Raw genomic sequence first — 20,670 nt, 5'->3', positions numbered from 1 at the left:
AAGAGACAAAACACCTCAAATAAGCCTCCAGAGTCTGATTAGTTCGCTCCGTTTGTCCGTTAGTCTGGGGATGAAAAGCGGACGAAAACGACAAATCAATGCCCATCCTACCACAAAAGGATCGCCAGAACCTGGAAACAAACTGGGATCCTCTGTCCGACACAATATTCTCAGGAATGCCGTGCAAACAAACCACGTTCTGGAAGAACACAGGAACCAGATCAGAAGAGGAGGGCAGCTTAGGCAAAGGAACCAAATGGACCATCTTGGAGAAACGATCACATATCACCCAGATGACAGACATGCCCTGAGACACCGGAAGATCAGAAATGAAATCCATAGAGATGTGTGTCCAAGGTCTCTTCGGGACAGGCAAGGGCAAGAGCAACCCGCTGGCACGAGAACAGCAAGGCTTAGCTCGAGCACAAGTTCCACAGGACTGCACAAATGACCGCACATCCCTTGACAAGGAAGGCCACCAAAAGGACCTGGCCACCAGATCTCTGGTGCCAAAAATTCCCGGGTGCCCTGCCAACACTGAGGAATGAACCTCGGAAATGACTCTGCTGGTCCATTTAGCAGGCACAAACAATCTGTCAGATGGACAAGAGTCAGGCCTACCAGCCTGAAATCTCTGCAACACACGCCGCAGATCAGGAGAAATAGCAGACAAGATAACTCCTTCCTTAAGAATACCCACAGGTTCAGCGACTCCAGGAGCATCAGGCACAAAGCTCCTAGACAGAGCATCGGCCTTCACATTCTTAGAACCTGGTAAATACGAGACCACAAAGTCAAAACGGGAGAAAAACAATGACCAGCGGGCCTGTCTAGGATTCAGGCGTTTAGCAGACTCGAGATACATCAGATTTTTGTGATCAGTCAAGACCACCACACGATGCTTAGCACCCTCGAGCCAATGACGCCACTCCTCAAATGCCCACTTCATGGCCAACAACTCCCGATTGCCCACATCATAATTTCGCTCTGCCGGCGAAAACTTCCTGGAGAAAAAGGCACAAGGTCTCATAGTAGAGCAACCAGGGCCTCTCTGTGACAAAACGGCCCCTGCCCCAATCTCCGAAGCATCCACCTCCACCTGAAAGGGAAGTGAGGTGTCAGGTTGGCACAAAACAGGCGCCGAAGTAAACCGGCGTTTCAACTCCTGGAAAGCCTCCACGGCAGCAGGAGCCCAGTTAGCTACATCAGAGCCTTTCTTGGTCATATCCGTCAATGGTTTAACAACGCTAGAAAAATTTGCGATAAAACGACGGTAGAAGTTAGCAAAACCCAAGAACTTCTGAAGACTCTTAACTGACGAGGGTTGAGTCCAATCATGAATAGCTCGGACCTTGACTGGGTCCATCTCCACAGCAGAAGGGGAAAAAATGAACCCCAAAAAGGGAACCCTCTGTACACCAAAGAGACACTTTGAGCCTTTAACAAACAAAGAATTTTCACGCAAAATCTTAAAAACCATCCTGACCTGCTCCACATGCGAGTCCCAATCATGAGAAAAAACCAGAATATCATCCAGATAAACAATCAAAAATTTATCCAGATACTTCCGGAAAATGTCATGCATGAAGGACTGAAAAACTGAAGGTGCATTAGAGAGCCCAAATGGCATCACCAAGTACTCAAAATGACCTTCGGGTGTATTGAATGCGGTTTTCCATTCATCGCCTTGCTTAATGCGCACAAGGTTGTACGCACCACGAAGGTCTATCTTTGTGAACCACTTGGCACCTTTAATCCGGGCAAACAAGTCTGACAACAGCGGCAAAGGATACTGAAATTTGACAGTGATCTTGTTTAAAAGCCGATAGTCAATACAAGGCCTCAAAGATCCGTCCTTTTTGGCCACAAAAAAGAATCCCGCACCAAGAGGGGAAGAAGAAGGACGGATATGCCCCTTCTCAAGAGACTCCTTGATATATGAACGCATCGCGGTATGTTCAGGTATCGACAAATTAAACAGTCTCCCCTTAGGAAACTTACTGCCAGGAATCAAATCTATTGCACAGTCACATTCCCTATGAGGAGGCAGTGCACTGGACTTAGACTCGCTGAAGACATCCTGATAATCAGACAAATACGCCGGAACTTCCGAGGGCGTAGAAGAAGCAATAGACAAGGGCAGGGAATCTCCATGAATTCCATGGCAGCCCCAACTTGACACCGACATTGCCTTCCAGTCCAAGACTGGATTATGGGTCTGTAACCATGGCAAACCCAAAACAACCAAATCATGCATCTTATGCAGAACAAGAAAACGTATCACCTCCCGATGTTCGGGAGTCATGCACATGGTAACCTGTGTCCAGAACTGCGGTTTATTTTTTGCCAAAGGCGTAGCATCAATACCCCTAAGAGGGATAGGATTTTCTAATGGCTCCAGAACAAAACCGCAGCGCTTGGCAAATGACAGATCCATCAGACTCAGGGCAGCACCTGAGTCTACAAACGCCATGACAGGATACGATGACAGTGAGCAAATCAAAGTTACAGATAGCATAAATTTAGGTTGCAAATTACCAATGGCGACAGGACTAACAACCCTAGTAAGACGTTTAGAGCATGCTGAGATAACATGTGTAGAATCACCACAGTAGTAACACAAGCCATTCTGGCGTCTATGAATTTTCCGCTCATTTCTAGTCAGGATTCTATCACATTGCATTAAATCAGGTGCCTGTTCAGACAACACCATGAGGGAATTTGCGGTTTTGCGCTCCCGCAACCGCCGGTCGATTTGAATTGCCAGGGCCATAGAATCATTCAGACCTGTGGGAATGGGAAAACCCACCATCACATTCTTAATGGCTTCAGAAAGGCCATTTCTGAAATTTGCAGCCAATGCACACTCGTTCCACTGGGTCAGCACGGACCATTTCCGAAATTTTTGGCAATACACTTCAGCCTCGTCCTGGCCCTGAGACATAGCCAGCAAGGCTTTTTCTGCCTGAATCTCAAGATTGGGTTCCTCATAAAGCAAACCGAGCGCCAGAAAAAACGCATCAATATCAGCCAATGCCGGATCTCCTGGCGCCAGCGAGAAGGCCCAATCCTGAGGGTCGCCCCGTAAAAAAGAAATAACAATTTTCACTTGCTGAGCGGAGTCTCCAGATGAACAGGGTCTCAGGGACAAAAACAATTTACAATTATTCCTGAAATTTCTAAATTTAAATCGGTCTCCGGAAAACAGTTCAGGAATCGGTATCTTAGGTTCTGACATAGGATTTCTGATAACATAATCTTGTATGCTCTGCACACGAGCAGTAAGCTGGTCCACACCTGTAATCAAGGTCTGGACATTCATGTCTGCAGCAAACACAAGCCACTCAGAGGTAAAGGGGAAAAGAAAAAAAAATGAGAAAGAGAAAAAAAAACTCAGAATTTTCTTTCTTATAATCCCGCTTCTGCAATGCATTTAACATTTAATACTGGCCTGGCAAACTGTTATGACCCCAATGGCGAGGGTCTCAGAGGAACAAGTAAGTCTGCGAAGTACAAAAATCCAGCTCATAGGGCAGTGGTAACTGGGTTGACCATATATCTACTCCTATCGCCAACACTAGAAGTAGCCGGGGAACATGCCTACGTTGGTCGCTAGATGTCTCGCGCCAGCCGGAGGACTAACTACCCCTAGAAGAGGAAAACAAAGACCTCTCTTGCCTCCAGAGAATAGACCCCAAAAGTTGGATACAAGCCCCCCACAAATAATAACGGTGAGGTAAGAGGAAATGACAAACACAGAGATGAACTAGGTTTAGCAAAGAGAGGCCCACTTACTAATAGCAGAATGTAGTAAGATAACTTATATGGTCAACAAAAACCCTATCAAAAATCCACACTGGAAATTCAAGAACCCCCGAACCGTCTAACGGCCCGTGGGAGAACTCCAGCCTCCCTAGAGCTTCCAGCAAGGTAAGGATACAGATTATGTACAAGCTGGACAAAAATGCAAACAAAAACAAATAGCAAAAAGCAAGAAAGCAGACTTAGCTTAATCTAGCAGGAACCAGGATCAGTAGACAAGAGCACAACAGATTAGCTCTGATTACAACGTTGCCAGGCATTGAACTGAAGGTCCAGGGAGCTTATATAGCAACACCCCTGACCTAACGACCCAGGTGAGCATACAAGGGATGGCAGACATTCCCAGAGTCAAATCACTAGTAACCACTAGAGGGAGCCAAAAAGGTAAATTCACAACAACATGGTACTAATAAAAACATCAACTCGTCCCTCAAAAAACAAGACCTCACATTACTCAGTGGGCCAAAATATGGAAAAATTATAGCTCTCAAAATGTGGTGATGCAAAAACAATTTTTTTTGCAATAAAAAGCGTCTTTTAGTGTCTGACAGCTGCCAAACATGAAAACCCACTATAAAAACCTACCATAAATAGTAAATCAAACCCCCTTTTATCACACCTTTAGTTAGGGATAAATAATGAAATAAAAAAAAAGTATTTATTTCCATTTTCCCATTAAGGTTAGGGTTGGGGCTAAAGTTAGGGTTAGGGTTGGGATTAGGGTTGGAATTAGGGTTAGGGTTGGAATTAAGGCTAGGGTTGGAATTAAGGTTAGGGTTGCAATTAGGGTTAGGGTTGGGATTAGGGTTAGGGTTGGGGTTAGGGTTATGGTTAGGGTTGGGATTAGGGTTAGGGGTGTGTTGGGGTTAGGGTTGGAGTTAGAATTGGGGGGTTTCCACTGTTTAGGCACATCAGGGGCTCTCCAAACGCGACATGGCGTCTGATCTCAATTCCAGCCAATTTTGCATTGAAAAGTCAAACGGCGCGCCTTCCCTTCCGATCTCTTCTATGCGCCCAAACAGTGATTTACCCCCACATATGGGGTATGTTACTCAGGAAAAATTGCACAACAACTTTTGGGGGCCAATTTCTCCTGTTACCCTTGGGAAAATGAAAAATTGGGGGCGAAAAGATCATTTTCGTGAAAAAAATATGATTTTTTTATTTTTACAGCTCTACATTATAAAACTTCTTTGAAGCACTTGGGGGTTCAATGTGCTCACTACACATCTAGATAAGTTCCTTAGGGGGTGTACTTTCCAAAATGGTATCACTTGTGGCGGGTTTCCACTGTTTAGGCACATCAGGGGCTCTCCAAACGCAACATGGCGTCTGATCTCAATTCCAGCCAATTTTGCATTGAAAAGTCAAACAGCGCTCCTTCCCTTCTGAGTTCTGCTGTTTGCCCAAACAGCGGTTTACCCCCACATATGGGGTATTAGCATACTCAGGGCAAATTGCACAACAAATTTTGGGGTCCAGTCTCTCCTGTTACCCTTAGTAAAATAAAACAAATTGGATCTGAAGTAATTTTTTGTGTGAAAAAAAGTAAAATGTTCATTTTTTTTAAACATTCCAAAAATTCCTGTGACGCACCTGAAGGGTTAATAAACTTCTTGAATGTGGTTTTGAGTACTTTGAGGGGTGCAGTTTTTATAATGGTGTCACTTTTGGGCATTTTCTGTCATATAGGCCCCTCAAAGTGTCTTCAAGTGTGAAGTGGTCCCTAAAAATATGGTTTTGCAAATTTTGTTGTAAAAATGAGAAATCCCTGGTCAACTTTTAACCCTTATGGCTACATGCACATGTTGCGGAAAGTCCTGCGGATTTTTACGGACTGATTTTGGTAAATCCGCAGGTAAACCACACTGCGGATTACCTGAAGAATTACCGCGGATTTACCGTGTTTTTTTCTGTGGATTTTGTGCGGATTTCACATGCGGTTTTACACCTGCGGATTCCTATTATGGAGCAGGTGTAAACTGCTGCGGAATCCGCACAAAGAATTGACATGCTGCGGAATAAGCAGCATGTGCACTGCAGATTTTGTTCTCCATAGGTTTACATGGTACTGTAAACGCATGGAAAACTGCTGCGAATCCGCAGCGGCCAATCCACTGCAGATCCGCAGCAAAATCCGCAGCGTGTGCACATACCCTATAACTTCCTAAGAAAAAAAATAATGTTTCCAAAATTGTGCTGATGTAAAGCAGACATATGGGAAATGTTATTTCTTAACTATTTTGTGTAATTTGACTCTCTAATTTAAGGGCATAAAAACTCAAAGTTTGAAAATTGCAGAATTTTCGAAATTTTCGCCAAATTTCCATTTTTTTCACAAATAAACGCAAGTCACATCGAAGAAATTTTACCACTATCATAAAGTACAATATGTCACAACAAAATAATGTCAGAATCACCGGGATCCGTTAAAGTGTTCCAGAGTCATAACCTCATAAAGTGACAGTGGTCAGAATTGTAAAAACTGGCCCTGTCACTTAAGTGACAGCAAGCTTCGTCTCAAAGGAGTTAATGCTGGAAAAACCCTTTAATGTTGTAATGAAGCTTTGCAGCTTACTTTTTTTCCATTCGAGAAAATAAAAACACTGATGAAAATCAGTTAAAAAGTACTGATAAATCTCAAACCGTTTTTCTTACCCAAATGAATCATTAACATCTAAATGAAGCCTAAAAATGCACTAAATTTATCAAGCATCAAGACTGATTTCACAGATTCCTCTCATGAATTCTTTTGATTTTGCTTCAAAAATATGTTTCAATCCTGTCCAGGCAGTGATCCATAGCCATTTTTTACACTGCAGATTAGACATTGTTTTAGAGTAAGTGCACTAAAAAAAGGCATGTTGGATACCAAGAAACAATGAAAAGATGCCCTATTTAGAAAAAATAATAGCTAAGCAATAAGAAATCTCATCTCATCCAAACCACTCATTTATTTACCGCAAGCACAGGTTCAAAAGCAATGGTTGGGCGGAAAGAAAGAAATTTACACTTGTATGAAGCACAGCTATAATCAAACAATAGATAGGCTACCCAAGGGAACAAGTCAGTGCAAATATGGAAGCTGCCATCTCTCTGGAAACAAAAGCAGGCAGCATCTCGTCTGTCAACTAATGCCGTGTAATATTTCCCACTACGTCGTATCAATGACAACAAAATAATATAAAACATGCACAAATACATAGCCAATCCCACAAATGAGACAAATGAGTGGCATCAGTTTAATTACCAGGTGCCTTGTACAATTTGCTCATAATGAATTTGCGCCATCACAAGATCTATCTGGTATATTCTATAACCATCTTATTTTGCAGTTATCATTTTATATATCCTATAAGGATCACAATATCGCTAGCTGTTGCTGTAACATTCAGCCACTACCAAAGAGGCAGAAAGAACCTCTTGGAAATTGTACGGCTAATTAGAGGGAGAATTTATAGAAAGTGTCATCATCTTCTAAAGCCAGGTGTTCAGAGTATTGCAGAAGCACCAGGAGTAAAAGCAGCTCGCACAGGAAGGCTTAGCGTTTCACCTTGATTATATAACAGTATAATGAGAATAAATGAAGATTCGAGTTTAAAGGTAAGAACATCTTGCTTTTCCTACAGTAATTGTCAGAAATGTTTATATTTTTGGTGAATCTTAAAAAACTGTTGGCAGTCAGCAATTAGCAGGATGTGTCGGGCATGATAACATGGCAGTCATGTCTGTCTAATGTCTATGTTCTCTGAGTAGGAATTATTATTTCTTCCCGTGGTTGTGTTGTTTCCTATTTTTTCTATTCATTGTTGATTCTAAAAGTTAGCATCGCCCTTGTACTTGTCAGACATCCTAATTATATCTGGTACATTTCACAGTAATGAGTAATAACTCCTTCTACCCGTCTTACGTTGATTTCTGAAAATTTCAGTTGTAAAGGATTTTACCGTATTTACCACACGTATTTATAAAGAATTTTTATTTCATAGTCTCATTAACAGAACACTGATATCCATTGGTAAAAGTAGTAAATGCAAGTGGTGTTTTCCAATGTCAAATGTTGGACATTTACTTTAATGAACATGGAAATAGCTGCTACCTGTATACCTGTCTATATGTACTACAAAAATCTAAATCTGACCAATGATTCAAATGTAAACGGGTGTAAGATTCTGTGTCAAACGTGCAGCAACACATGAGAACATTGGATATATTAATATTAAACTGTATTACTTCTATATAGACTAAATTTAAAAAATTGTGGTACTAATAAGCACAGAAATTGGCCAAATTGCATGTGCCCATCAGCTACAACAAGGCCTTAGATAGGAAACTACTCTATCAAACGTAAACTTATCTCTCCTAGACCAAGAATACAAGAAAAAAACAGACCAGCATCTCTTATCTGTCGGGAGGTGCTGATCAGTTTTCTTTTTGCAGTATACATTTGATGGTAGTGACTGCTTCTAAATTTGTCTGAGCTCTCCTTCCTTCTGTCTAAAGGCTCATTTAGATGTCGGTGCAAATCGGTCTGAGATCGGAATTCAAACTACGGACTAGCCATGGCTGTCCCGACCTGAGCGAAAGATAGTGAATGAATAATACCACACACAAGAAGCAAATATCGCCACACCAACAGAAAACCACATTTCACCACCACATAGTGAATGAATAATACCATATACAAGGGACAAATACCACTACACCATGACCAGACCACAAATTACCACCACATAGTGATCGAATGCTACAATACTGCGATCATTAATAAAAAACCCAATACTAATATTAGCATAAGTGCCAGTATACACAGGAACTCTGTACATAGTATACAGTGTATAGTGTCAGTGTACAGGTAATACAGTGATCACCAGTGACATTATACATAGGAGCTCTGTATATAGTGTCAGTGTACAGATAATACAGTGATCACTGGTGACATTATACACAGGAGCTCTGTATATAGTGTCAGTGTACAGGTAATGCAGTGATCACCAGTGACATACAGGAGGTCTGTATATAGTGTCAGTGTATAGGTAATGCATTGATCACCAATGACATTATACACAGGAGCTCTGTATATAGTGTCAGTGTACAGATAATACAGTGATCACTGGTGACATTATACACAGGAGCTCTGTATATAGTGTCAGTGTAAAGGTAATGCAGTGATCACCAGTGACATACACGAGGTCTATATATAGTGTCAGTGTATAGGTAATGCATTGATCAGTGACATTATACACAGGAGCTCTGTATATAGTGTCAGTGTACAGGTAATACAGTGATCACTGGTGACATTATGCACAGGAGCTCTGTATATAGTGTCAGTGTACAGGTAATACAATGATCACCAGTGACATTATGCACAGGAGCTCTGTATATAGTGTCAGTGTACAGGTAATGCATTGATCACCAGTGACATTATACACAGGAGCTCTGTATGTAGTGTATAGTGTACAGGTCATGCAGTGATCACCAGTGACATTATACACAGGAGCTCGGTATGTAGTGTATAGTGTACAGGTAATACAGTGATCACAGGTGACATTATACATGGGAGCTCTGTATATATAATAGCGACCAAAAGTTTTGCTTTTTTTAAGTGTGTTTGACATTGTTTTATCTCTTTATGTGTTAGTTTTCAACATTTGCTGGGCCAAATGTTTTGCTTTTTTTTTTCAAACTCTTTTTATTAGTTTAAAACAATACATATCAAACCAGTAACATGTCATAGAATTCATGCCAAGTTGTCTTTTCCATTCTGTTCAATATGACATTATTGTCAAAACAATAAGCTTATCCAAACTCTACCTATTCTGTAATCCCTCCCCTTGATCCCCCCGACCACTTCTCTGCGTGCATCCATAAAAATTTAGAGTTTATGGAATCGGGATATGTCCATCAATACATTTAAGGAGATACCATCTGGTGTCCTTCAACTGAGCTCTCAGTCTATTTTTGACAGCTGGTAATAATGTTGGAATAAGAAAAGACCAAGTCGTGAGAAACTTCCAGGTTAAGTATCTATCTGTCAGTTAATGTTTCCAACCAATCCATTTTGAATAGGAACATTATTTTTGTCTGTATTAGTGATTGGGATGGTATATTAGGGTTCAACCAATGGTGTAATATGCTCTTCCTAACTGCCGAAGCCCATATTACCAAAATTGCTTTTATATGCTTGGTCAGAGATTGCTGAGATTCCCCCAGCATATTGAAGATTGCCCATTGCGGTGTAAGTGGGAATGTAATATGAAATGTTGTTTGTAGTTCTACATGTATCCTATGCCACAGATCTTGTATTCTTGGACAACTCCACAGGTGATTGAGGATGTCTGTGTTGTGTGTTCCACATTTTGAGCATGTATACAATGTTGTAGGTATCATTTTGGTCTGCATTGACGGAGTGATGTACGCCCTATTGAGAATCAATAAAGCCATGTCCGTGTAACTACTATAGGGAATAAATTTCTTCTGCGACAACGTATCATCCAAAAAGTCCCCAACCCTGGGATATCTGTCACCCATCTAGAAGGCCTGGTGTCTCTCCCCTCCCAAGACCTACGCTGATGTAGTATGGAGTGTATTTTGCTCATTGAAGCATTCTGCAACCTTGAGATTTTAAGAAAGACCTCCATGTTATTCATCTGAGCTGTATCTTTCCTACCACTAATATATTTTTGGGCTATGCTACGTGCCTGAAGGAAGAGGAATGGCCTGTGTCTTAAAAAAGGAAATCACTGTGTTATTGTTTCAATAGATAGTAGGGAGAAATTCTGATCCAGCATGTCAGCCATCATGGTGCATCCCTGTTTTGTCAAGGTTACATAATGTACAGGTGGTCAATTATTCATAAATTTAGGGTTGCCTAGAAATGGCTGAAAGGGAGACAGATCACCTGTCCCTCCACAAATTTTTCTCCCTCTCCTCCATGTCAAAATAGTTTGCCACAAAAACGAGTGCGCTCTAATATCATCAGGGAGCTCATCGTTACCCAGATGGATCAGAGCGGTTAGTGATACCCAAGGGCTCAACTGCTGCTCCAGTTGTACGTTGACAAATCCAATCCACAATGTACCTAAAGTTAGCTGACAGATTGTATCTTCCAATATCCAGAACATTAATTCCTCCCTCACTTCTGGGCAATTGTAGCTTGAGGAATCCTATACACATTCTTCCCTTCTCACTGCATATAAACCTCCTAAATGCTGCATTTAATTGTTTAATATCTGGTTGTGACAATAGCAGTGGAAGAGCTTGGAATAAGTATAGCAACTTTGGAAAGATGTCCATTTTAATCAAATAGCATCTACCTGAAAAGGAAAGTGCACAATGTCTCCATGAGATTAAAAGACCAATTATCAATGCTATATGTGGTCTAAAATTAGTTTTAAATAACTTTGAAGGGTCTGCCGGGAGTCAAATGGCCAAATACTTAATGGATTCCTCACTCCAGTGGAATGGAAACGCTGCATCTTTTATCCTGCCCAATTGGAACAAAACTAGAGCCTCCGACTTATTATAGTTCACCTTGAAGCCAGAATTTCCTCCAAATGAGTCCAGGGTCCTCATTATGGCTGGGATGGCTTGAGCCGGGTTGGCAATAAACAACAATATGTCATCAGCAAAGGCTAGTAATTTAACAATGCTAGGTTGAATAATAATAAGGATAGTGGGCAGCCCTGTTTCATACCCCGTTGTATTTGAAAGGGTTTGGTCAATGTATTGTTTATGTAGAGTCGGGATGTGGGGTTTTTATACTGTATATTAGCATGACAGCCTCGCAGAACCATGGACCAAAATTGCGAGTTTCTAGCAATTTATGCAAGTAGAGCCAAGATACTGGGTCAAAGGCCTTGTTTGCATCTAGGCTGCCCACAATGCTTTTCTTGTGTCCATGCATTCTGCTAGAGGATATCGCCCCTATCGCTGTCCTGATATTATACGTAATAGATAGATTTTCAATGGATGAATCCTGTTTGATGCAGCCATATTAGATCATGAATCATCTGTTGGACTCTATTTGCCAAAATTTTTGTAAAAATTTTAAAATCGGAGGTGAGTAACGAGATTGGTCTCATCGACCTGTAGGAGGTCTTTACCCATTTTGGGCAACATAATAATATTAGCCTCATTAAACCGTTCGGGTAATTGACCATCTCTCACTATTCCATTGAACATAGGCGTGGGCTTACTGCAGCTCCCAATATTTTGTAATGCTCATTACCAAACCCATCCGGTCAAGGAGCTTTAGATATAATTAGAGTATTAATGGTTTGCACCATCTCCATTGGAGAGATGGGTGTGTTAAGAGCTAGTCTTTGTTCTTCTGTGAGTGTAGGGGTAACGTCGCTCCAAAAAAGCACGAGCCACCGTCAAGTCCCCCTACACCCTCCTCATATAAGGAGCTAAAAAAAAGTCCGGAACTCGTCCACTATCTCCTCATTTTTAAATGTTGTCTGGCCACTTTTTTGTGAATCCTATTTATTCTAGTTTATGTTCTGAAGGGTTTTTAATAAGGGATGCTAGCATTTGTCCTGGTTTGTTAGCCCATTTAAAATACTTATGCTTTTGGTAGTCTAAATTATGCATTGCCCTTTCGTGTGCCAATGTGTCCGCTACTTCTTTAGCCTCCAAGAATTTTTGTTTGTTAATGGGAGTATTGTTGGATTTAAAGTTCTTACATACTTGTGTCAGCAACATTTGTGTTTCTATGGTGTTTTCCATTACTTTCTTCCTTTTATTATATAAGAGATAATTTGTCACCTTATCACAGCCTTGAAGGCTGCCCAAAATAAGGGAGCTTTTTGGCTCTGCTCCCGATTGTCATTCTTATAAGGGTATGTGTCCACGTTCAGGATTGCATCAGGATTTGGTCAGGATTAGTGTTGAGCGATACCTTCCGATATTTGAAAGTATCGGATGGTATCGGCCGATATCCGAAAAATATCGGATATCGCCGATACCGATACCCGATACCAATACAAGTCAATGGGACACAAGTATCGGAAGGTATCCTGGATGGTTCCCAGGGTCTGAAGGAGAGGAAACTCTCCTTCAGGCCCTGGGATCCATATTCATGTGTAAAATAAAGAATAAAAATAAAAAATAGGGATATACTCACCCTCTGACGCGCCCTGGTAGTAACCGCTGTAACCGGCAGCCTCCGTTCCTAAGAATGAGCAAGTGAAAGACCTGCGATGACGTCGCGGCTTGTGATTGGTCACGTGACCGCTCATGTGACTGCTCACGCGACCAATCACAAGCCGCGACGTCATCGCAGGTCCTTCACTCGCTCATTCTTAGGAACGGAGGCTGCCGGTTGCACGTCTGAGGTCCAGGCTCCGTCGGAGGGGTGAGTATATCCATATTTTTTATTTGTATTCTTTATTTTTTACATGAATATGGATCCCAGGGCCTGAAGGAGAGTCTCCTCTCCTCCAGACCCTGGGAACCATACACTGTGAACTTCCGATTCCGATTTCCGATATCACAAAAATATCGGAACTCGGTATCGGAATTCCGATACCGCAAATATCGGCCGATACCCGATACTTGCGGTATCGTAATGCTCAACACTAGTCAGGATTTTTCATCAGTATTTGTAAGCCAAAACCAGGAGTGGGTGATAAATGCAAAAGTGGAGCATATGTTTCTATTATACTTTTCCTCTAATTGTTCCACTCCTGGTTTTGGCTTACAAATACTGATGAAAAACCCTGACCAAATCCTGATGCAATTCTGAACGTGGACACATACCCTTAGTGTCCCAAGAGGTTTGCAGGAATGCTCTGAAGTCATCTGATTTATATGAATATGTGGGAAATCTCCAACTTTTATCTCTCTTCATTGGGCTCACTAAGCGGGATCTAAAAGTCCCAGGGGCATGATCTGATATATGGATATTCAAAATATCTGATTGGAACACCAATGGCAGCATAGATGTGCCCAGCAAACAACAGTCCAACCTAGCATGGGAGTCGTGTACGTGAGAGTAATATGAATAATCCCTCTCTATGAGGTGATAAAGTCTCCATATGTCAATCAATCCCAGATGATCCAATAGTGACTGTATGTAACAGCTCTGTGATGACTGGTGTAAGGTGTGGGGGTTGGATCTATCCAATAGCACATCATGGGCCTCATTGAAGTCTCCCTCTACTATTAAATTGGACGTTTCGCAGCCGGTTATGCTTTCCATTAATTGCACCTGAAATTGAGGATCAAAAACATTAGGTGCATACACATTGACCAAACAGTAAGTTACCTCATCTGTTAGCTTTAACCAGCAGAAATCTTCCTTGAGGATCTGCCACAACATCTAGAATCTCATGGTTAATACCTTTGTTAAAGAGTATAGCTTCTCCCCTTTGTTTTTTGATATAAGAGGCCTCCGCTCATACGGTATATTTTTTGCTAAGGAAAGAAGAATGGTTATTCTTTACCCAATGCATTTCCTGCAAGAAAATAATATGGAAGTTTGCACATTGTAAATAATTCAGGACTTTCTTCCTTTTTACAGGGGAGTTAAGCCCGTTTGCGTTCCAAGAACACCAATAAAGAGATTGTGTTATGGATACCTCTGAGTTAGCTGTATCCGCCATTAACCTATCCCTGAGCATGGAAACAGCCATGAAATTATCAATATTTGTATTCCAGCTCCCCTCTCATCACAGCAAGTAAATGTTGGAGCTGCTGAAACCTGTAAGCTGTATAGGAGCACAAAGAGACCCTCCCCCTCCCTTGTCAACAATAATTCTTCCCACAAACTATCATAACTTGAGAAAAAGAAAAGCAACCATAGCATAACAGTGATGTAAAACATTTGTGAAAATAACCACTGACATTAAAATTCAGTGACATCACAGAAATGAGTAAGCATGGTGACCCCGCGTGTTCAAGTGTCACCCAGATCTCGAGGTGATGACTGGATCTCGGAAGATAGATAGTTTAGGGCCTTTGTTGGATCATCAAAAGCCCAGTTCTTTCCAGATATGGTAAAACGTAGGACAACTGGGTATTATAGTTCGAACCGAATGTTGTTATCCACCAGGATTTTGCATGCTGGGCTGAAGGCTTTACGTTTCACGGCTAGGGCCTCAGAGTAGTCCTGAAAAAGAAGGAGCTCATTGTTGTTATTGGATAACTTCCATTTCTTCCTGAAGGCTGATAGTATTCATAGCCTGTCATGAAAGTCCAAGACCCTAAAGATAACCGGTCGCGATCTGTCTTTTTCGCCATTCCTTGGTGGACCCACACGGTGGGCTCTTTCAATCATGATTTTCCCTGAAGCTGGGTTTAAATTCAACACTTTCGGAAGACATTCTGATGCGATGTTAATGAGATCGGATGATGGGACCGACTCGGGGAGGCCCACCAGCCTTAAATTATTGCGGCGAGATCTATTTTCTAGGTCATTGACCTTGTCCAATAGAAAAGAAGTTTATTTTTCTTTGGCCTCTAGTCTTCCTGTATTGTCCTTTACAGCGTCCTCCAGATCATAAACTCTTTGCTCCGCCTCCGCGAGACATGACCCCTGTGTATTGACTTGTGACACTATCACCTCCAGTGAGGCCTGGAAAGCCGTCAGCTGGTTCTCATTCTCTGGCATTTGACGGTCCATTATAGCTTGGGCTATGGGCTGTGAGTCGTCTCTGGTGTTATCACTTGCTAGCTTTGTGGGGGAATTTGCAGTTTGGGTGTGTGTCGGGGGTCTTCCTCCCTTGCTATTTTTGCCCATGAATTTATCCATGGTGTATAGAGTCACTAATGTATTCCTGTATAGAAGGCAGTGATGTCACTGATGACTTAGTAATCACATATAGCTTTGTAAGGCAGTTCAGCTAAGATGCTTGTAGTTGTGAGCTACATAGAGTAGTATTTGCTGATTCTGCAGAATGACTGGTTGGAGCAGCACTAGGACAACGTGTGTATGTATGTATTCCACTTTGGCTCCTGCTGCAGTGATGGTAGGCTTAAAGAAATAGAGTCTTCAATGAACTGGATATATTAAACATTTCACAGCCACTCTCCAGTGCCTGGCAGAGAAGATATGCAGATGATTTAATGTTCATATATCCTGTCCCTTGGTATGTCTCACTGGAGAAGGCACTTAATAAGGGGGTTTCAGAGGTATTAAGTGTGCTGTTGTCTTACTATCACCTCTGAGTTATCGATGGTGTTGTATTGCATTTCCCACCTCAGGGGTAGTGGTGTTCCACAGTCACAGAGTCTCTCCCAGTCTCTAGCGCACTCTCACACACTCACGTGCCAGCTCACGTGGCCAGCCTGTCTCACAAGTGTCCTGAACTATCTTTAATCAGAGGAGCCTCAGGGCTCATTCATCCTGAATCATCCAGCCTTTATCAATTCCAGTACTGCTCCCTGACATTTTAGGAGGGGGAGGGGGAATGGTGCCTGCACAATGCCGACTCGCCTCAAGCACTCACCACCGTTCACCTGGTTATCCCAGCCTCTGATTTCCTCCCGTCTTTCATGCCGCCGCCAGGCACCCGCAGATGGACACCGATCCGGTCTGCAGCCCCTGTGCTCTTCTCAAGACCCGGTGAGTAGCGTGGCCCTCAGCGTTCTCGCTCCCTCTTCTAGAGTTCTGCTGCTTTATATGGCGCTGCCTGCGCCTATAGACTACGGAGTCTCCAGAGAGCTGGGTCTGTTAGTGGAGGCCCTTGTCTGGTCCTTATCCCAGCATTTTGATGCCCCAGTTAAGGGGATGGAGATGGATTTTCCTCCACAGCCAAGGAACTCTGTTAGAATGCAGCCATTCCATGGCTCCGCCTCCCAGAAGTCTGTTTTGCATATTTTGTCATGGGTAGTCAAATTTTTGGGAAGTCATGGGAAGTCAATATTTTATTTCTTGTTTGTGTGTTTTTAGCTTAAAACATGGCAATTGGTCGCTACTGTAGTATACAATGTATACTGTCAATGTATAGGTAACACACTGACTCACTGGTGACGTCTCCAGTTAAAGTCCTTCATAATCGCTTTCGTCATCCTGCACAGACCACCATTACTTCTTCCAGACAGGACTCGTTTTTGAAGAAAATACACAGTTATCTGGAGCATATTCCCTAATTTTTCCTCAACTTCTTCACTATGCCAGATGAAGAAAAAAGTTAGTGTCGTCCTGCACAGTAAGAGGACCCCCCTCTTACTGAAAACAGTATCCTCAAACATAAAATACATCACAGCAGTAATTATATCCCTTAATTAGCCCCTACAGTAATGTCCCACATCCTGGTCCCGTATGTACTCCATTCTGGACCCCACATGTATCATTCCTTGCTGGCCCCATGTGTTCTCCCATTCCTGACCCCATATGTTTTCCCATTCCTGGCCCCATATGTTTCCCCATTCCTGGCTGGCCCCATATGTTTTCTTATTTCTGGCTGGCCCCATATGTTCTCCCATTCCTGGCTGGTCCCATATCTTTTCCCATTCCTGGCTGACCCCAAATGTTCTCCCATTCCTGGTCCCATATGTTTTTCCATTCTTGGCCCCATATATTCTCCCATTCCTGGCTCCATATGTTCTCCCATTCCTGACCTCATATGTTTTCCCATTCTTGGCCCCATGTCTCTTCATACTGCCCCCATGTCTCTCCACTCTGCCCCCATGGCTCTCCACTCTGCCCCCATGTCACGCCATAGTGCCCTCATAGTGCGACTTTACAAAAAAAAGTAGAAGAAAAAGTTTCTCCTTACCTGGTCATGGTCCAGAGGCATCCTCTTTCTGATTCTTCTGAGTTGTGGATTTACTGGCGATGTGCATACTGATGTCAGCTGCCGGCCTGTGATTGGAAGGCTTCCCGCACAGCGACATAGATTTTAACTGAACGTGTGTCTGAGGACGTACGTTCAGTTACTGAACCAGTAGAATCCTGTCACTGGGGTCCGGTGTGCAGAAGAGGTCTGGGACCCCTCTGCTTACCGGGCCCCATACGCCAGTAAGGGCAGTAATTCCCTAATGGCGGCTCTGACTGTATATGTTAGAGCTTATGAATTTAGGCACTTAATTATTCAATAGAAACCCAGTTGTTGCACAGATGTAATTCTTTACTAATTTGTTTAAGGGTCAGTGCATATGATGGTCATTTGGTGGGCATTTTCCACTCTAATTTCTGCAGCATAATACAATTAAAACAAAGTAGATATAGTTTTAAAAATTGTATCTACACATTGTGAAAATTTTGTGCAAAAAATGTACTTGCTCTGCGAATTTTAAATTTCACAGCATGTCCTTTCTTTCTGTGAACGTTTCTTGCAGATTTCACCCTTTGCAATCGCTGTCAAAATTCGCACGTTAATTTACCCCGAAAGGTGTGAATAAATACAGCTTTACTCTTTGGTTTTCTTTTTACATATAGTATTCACAGAAATCCAAGATATTACAATAAATGGTTTGTACAATCAGGGCCAAAATGTAATAGTGTTTGTTTTACCTTACCTTTTCTTACCAATTCAATTGGACCTTTTGTAATACTTGTGCCCTAAATATTTGCTTTTCTACAAAATTCCTGGCAATCTATTCATGATGATGACACTGAATGTGTGATGCCTAGTGAAACGTCTGAAAAGCATTATAATTTATGAATGTGTATTAATACATATGATTATAAGTAAGTCTATCTGTTTCTTTTTCAGATGTTAAAAATGGACGTTAACAAGCTAAATACAACATTGCTCCGGAAGTTTCGCCAAGGAGTTGCTGCAGCTTTAGGCCTCATGCCACAACAAGTTCACATCAATCGCCTAAATGTAAGAGCAGTATACCTTATTTATTACTGGGAGGAGATTTGTTGCATCTGCCATATATTGTATGTAGAGTAAATATACAGAGTGAGGAGAGAATTTTGTTTTCTACTGTTTCCTCATTGCATTAAATTCATACAAAGACCCTGTGATAATTCCCATAACTTCCTCTTTCCATTGGAAAGTGACATGCTGCGGTCTTGGCGTTGTACTTAGTTCCTTGTAGTTGTCAATCTGGAAGGACATACTTCTTTAATAGTACTAAAAATGTTTTTTTTTTTTATAATTATTATTATTTGACATTTACTAACTAATAAATACTTCCTGACTGCAAACCGACCACATCTGAGATTCTAAAGGACTATGATATTATGTATGATTTATCACTTGTATATGTTGTAATTGTTGTGTCTTAAGAACAGTTGCTTAAGACAAAAAGGAAGCTAAGTCATATTTCTCTTACATAGGGAAAGAAGAACTGTGTTGAGCTGTTTATTTCTCCACTAAACAGAAAAATAGGTGTTCCAGACACTTTGCCCTCCGCAGAGGTCCTACGTTCACTAAACCTGCACACACTGCACCAAAGATTGTCGCATTTTGGAATAACTGAGGTTTCTCCAGAGGTAAGTCTCATGTACCGTAGTATTGTCTGTGTGCTTACTGCACGGATAACTGTTACTTTATACATGAGGTTAAATGAAAAAAATAGGTGAAAGGGTTAAAAATGATTGATTTTGTTTGCACTGCACAAGTGTACAAATAATGTATATACAACTTCTAAACCACTTTTTATATTTCCGTAAAAACATATTTTTGATTAATTAATAAACTTGCATTACCATATATTTCTTCCTTAATTTTGGGGCATAAATTGTCACCTTCACCCATTTACACTTAACACATAATTGGGCAGTAGCTATTACTCCCATACACACACGTTGGTTCAGCTGAGCATGTATTGTGTTTTCCATAGAAAGTGCGTCGTAAAGGGGCAATTACATTGCAAGAGAATTATGAATGAGTGTTGTTAAAAATGCTCATTTCACAGTTATCTTGCCATAGTAAACAGGCTGACTGTCACCTGATGAACAAGAAAAATGCTTGTTCATAAGGTGAAAAGATCTTTTGAGCAGCAAAAAACATACATTCCTCCCTTTACATACTGCCTTCTCATACAGTCTCTTCATCCCCAATCACCATGCTTTTCCTCACATATTCCCCCAGCTCCTCATACGTACCCCCACTCCCCATACTGTTTTCCCACACATTTCCCACTCTCTATACTGTCTTCTGAAATTCCTTCCCTTCTTCAGCTCCCTTGGAGCTCTTACTGTAGTCACGGTTAACACCTATGCAGTGCTGCTAAGTGACATCATCTGATGACCTGACCACGGTGCAGACGTTGCCCTGTCGCCAGCCTCAATTGTACTTGCTCCTGAAAGACGCAAGTAGAATTGAATTCAGGGAGCCGGCATACTACTCCTTCTCCAAGCTGGCTGTCAGTTTCGCAGAAAGCTTAGAAAATGGCCGAATCCCACTCGGGGAGGGTCGACAAAATTACGCCACCTGGGAGACATCTCAGATTGCCACTTCAGGCAGCCTATCAGCACCCCTTGCCCCTTAGATATGTCCCTGCAGCTGCATTTCTATAACATTTCTTGAAGCATTTTTGTTTTTTTTTGCTTCCTTGTCACAGCAGACGGGAAATAAAACAAAATAAATAATAATCTTTCATATTATTTGTATAGTGATAACATATTCTGCAGCAATTTACAATTGCATAAAAACACAATAAGGGCCCTTTCAAACTATTTTTCAGGGGTACGGTTGTTATCCATTACTTTAGCAGATAGAGGAAACATGTCCAACTTTGATCTGTGTGGCTGATCAAACTCGCCAATATTATCCTTGTGCTTTTTGTATTTTACCGTTTAATGGGTAGAAGAATATTTTTTTTCTTCATACAATAAAAATGGGTGCAAGAAGGATTGTACAAAACTGACACATGGACCTTAATGGGATCCACACATTGGAAAAAATTGATGAGTGACGCCGGCTTACAATGACAAGTAATCAT

At 41.7% G+C, this 20,670-nt stretch overlaps 1 protein-coding gene across 2 annotated transcripts in view; it reads left to right on the top strand.

The window, feature by feature from the left end:
* PTPRR (protein tyrosine phosphatase receptor type R) overlaps nucleotides 1-20,670 on the top strand; it is a 393,781-nt gene that overhangs the window by 175,685 nt on the left and 197,426 nt on the right. The window contains exons 1-3 of one of the 2 annotated variants that reach the window (XM_077265279.1): nucleotides 7,158-7,425; nucleotides 18,486-18,599; nucleotides 19,061-19,216. In XM_077265279.1, the coding sequence (XP_077121394.1) occupies nucleotides 7,396-7,425; nucleotides 18,486-18,599; nucleotides 19,061-19,216 (300 nt within the window). In that variant the 5' untranslated portion in view covers nucleotides 7,158-7,395. Of the gene's footprint in view, nucleotides 1-7,157; nucleotides 7,426-18,485; nucleotides 18,600-19,060; nucleotides 19,217-20,670 lie in introns of those variants that run through there. The other variant, XM_077265278.1, reaches the window with a different exon arrangement.

Source organism: Ranitomeya variabilis, chromosome 5 (genome assembly GCF_051348905.1).
Source record: "Ranitomeya variabilis isolate aRanVar5 chromosome 5, aRanVar5.hap1, whole genome shotgun sequence".
In the NCBI taxonomy this organism is placed as follows: Eukaryota; Metazoa; Chordata; class Amphibia; order Anura; family Dendrobatidae; genus Ranitomeya; species Ranitomeya variabilis.
This window is presented reverse-complemented; position numbering and strand designations above follow the sequence as displayed.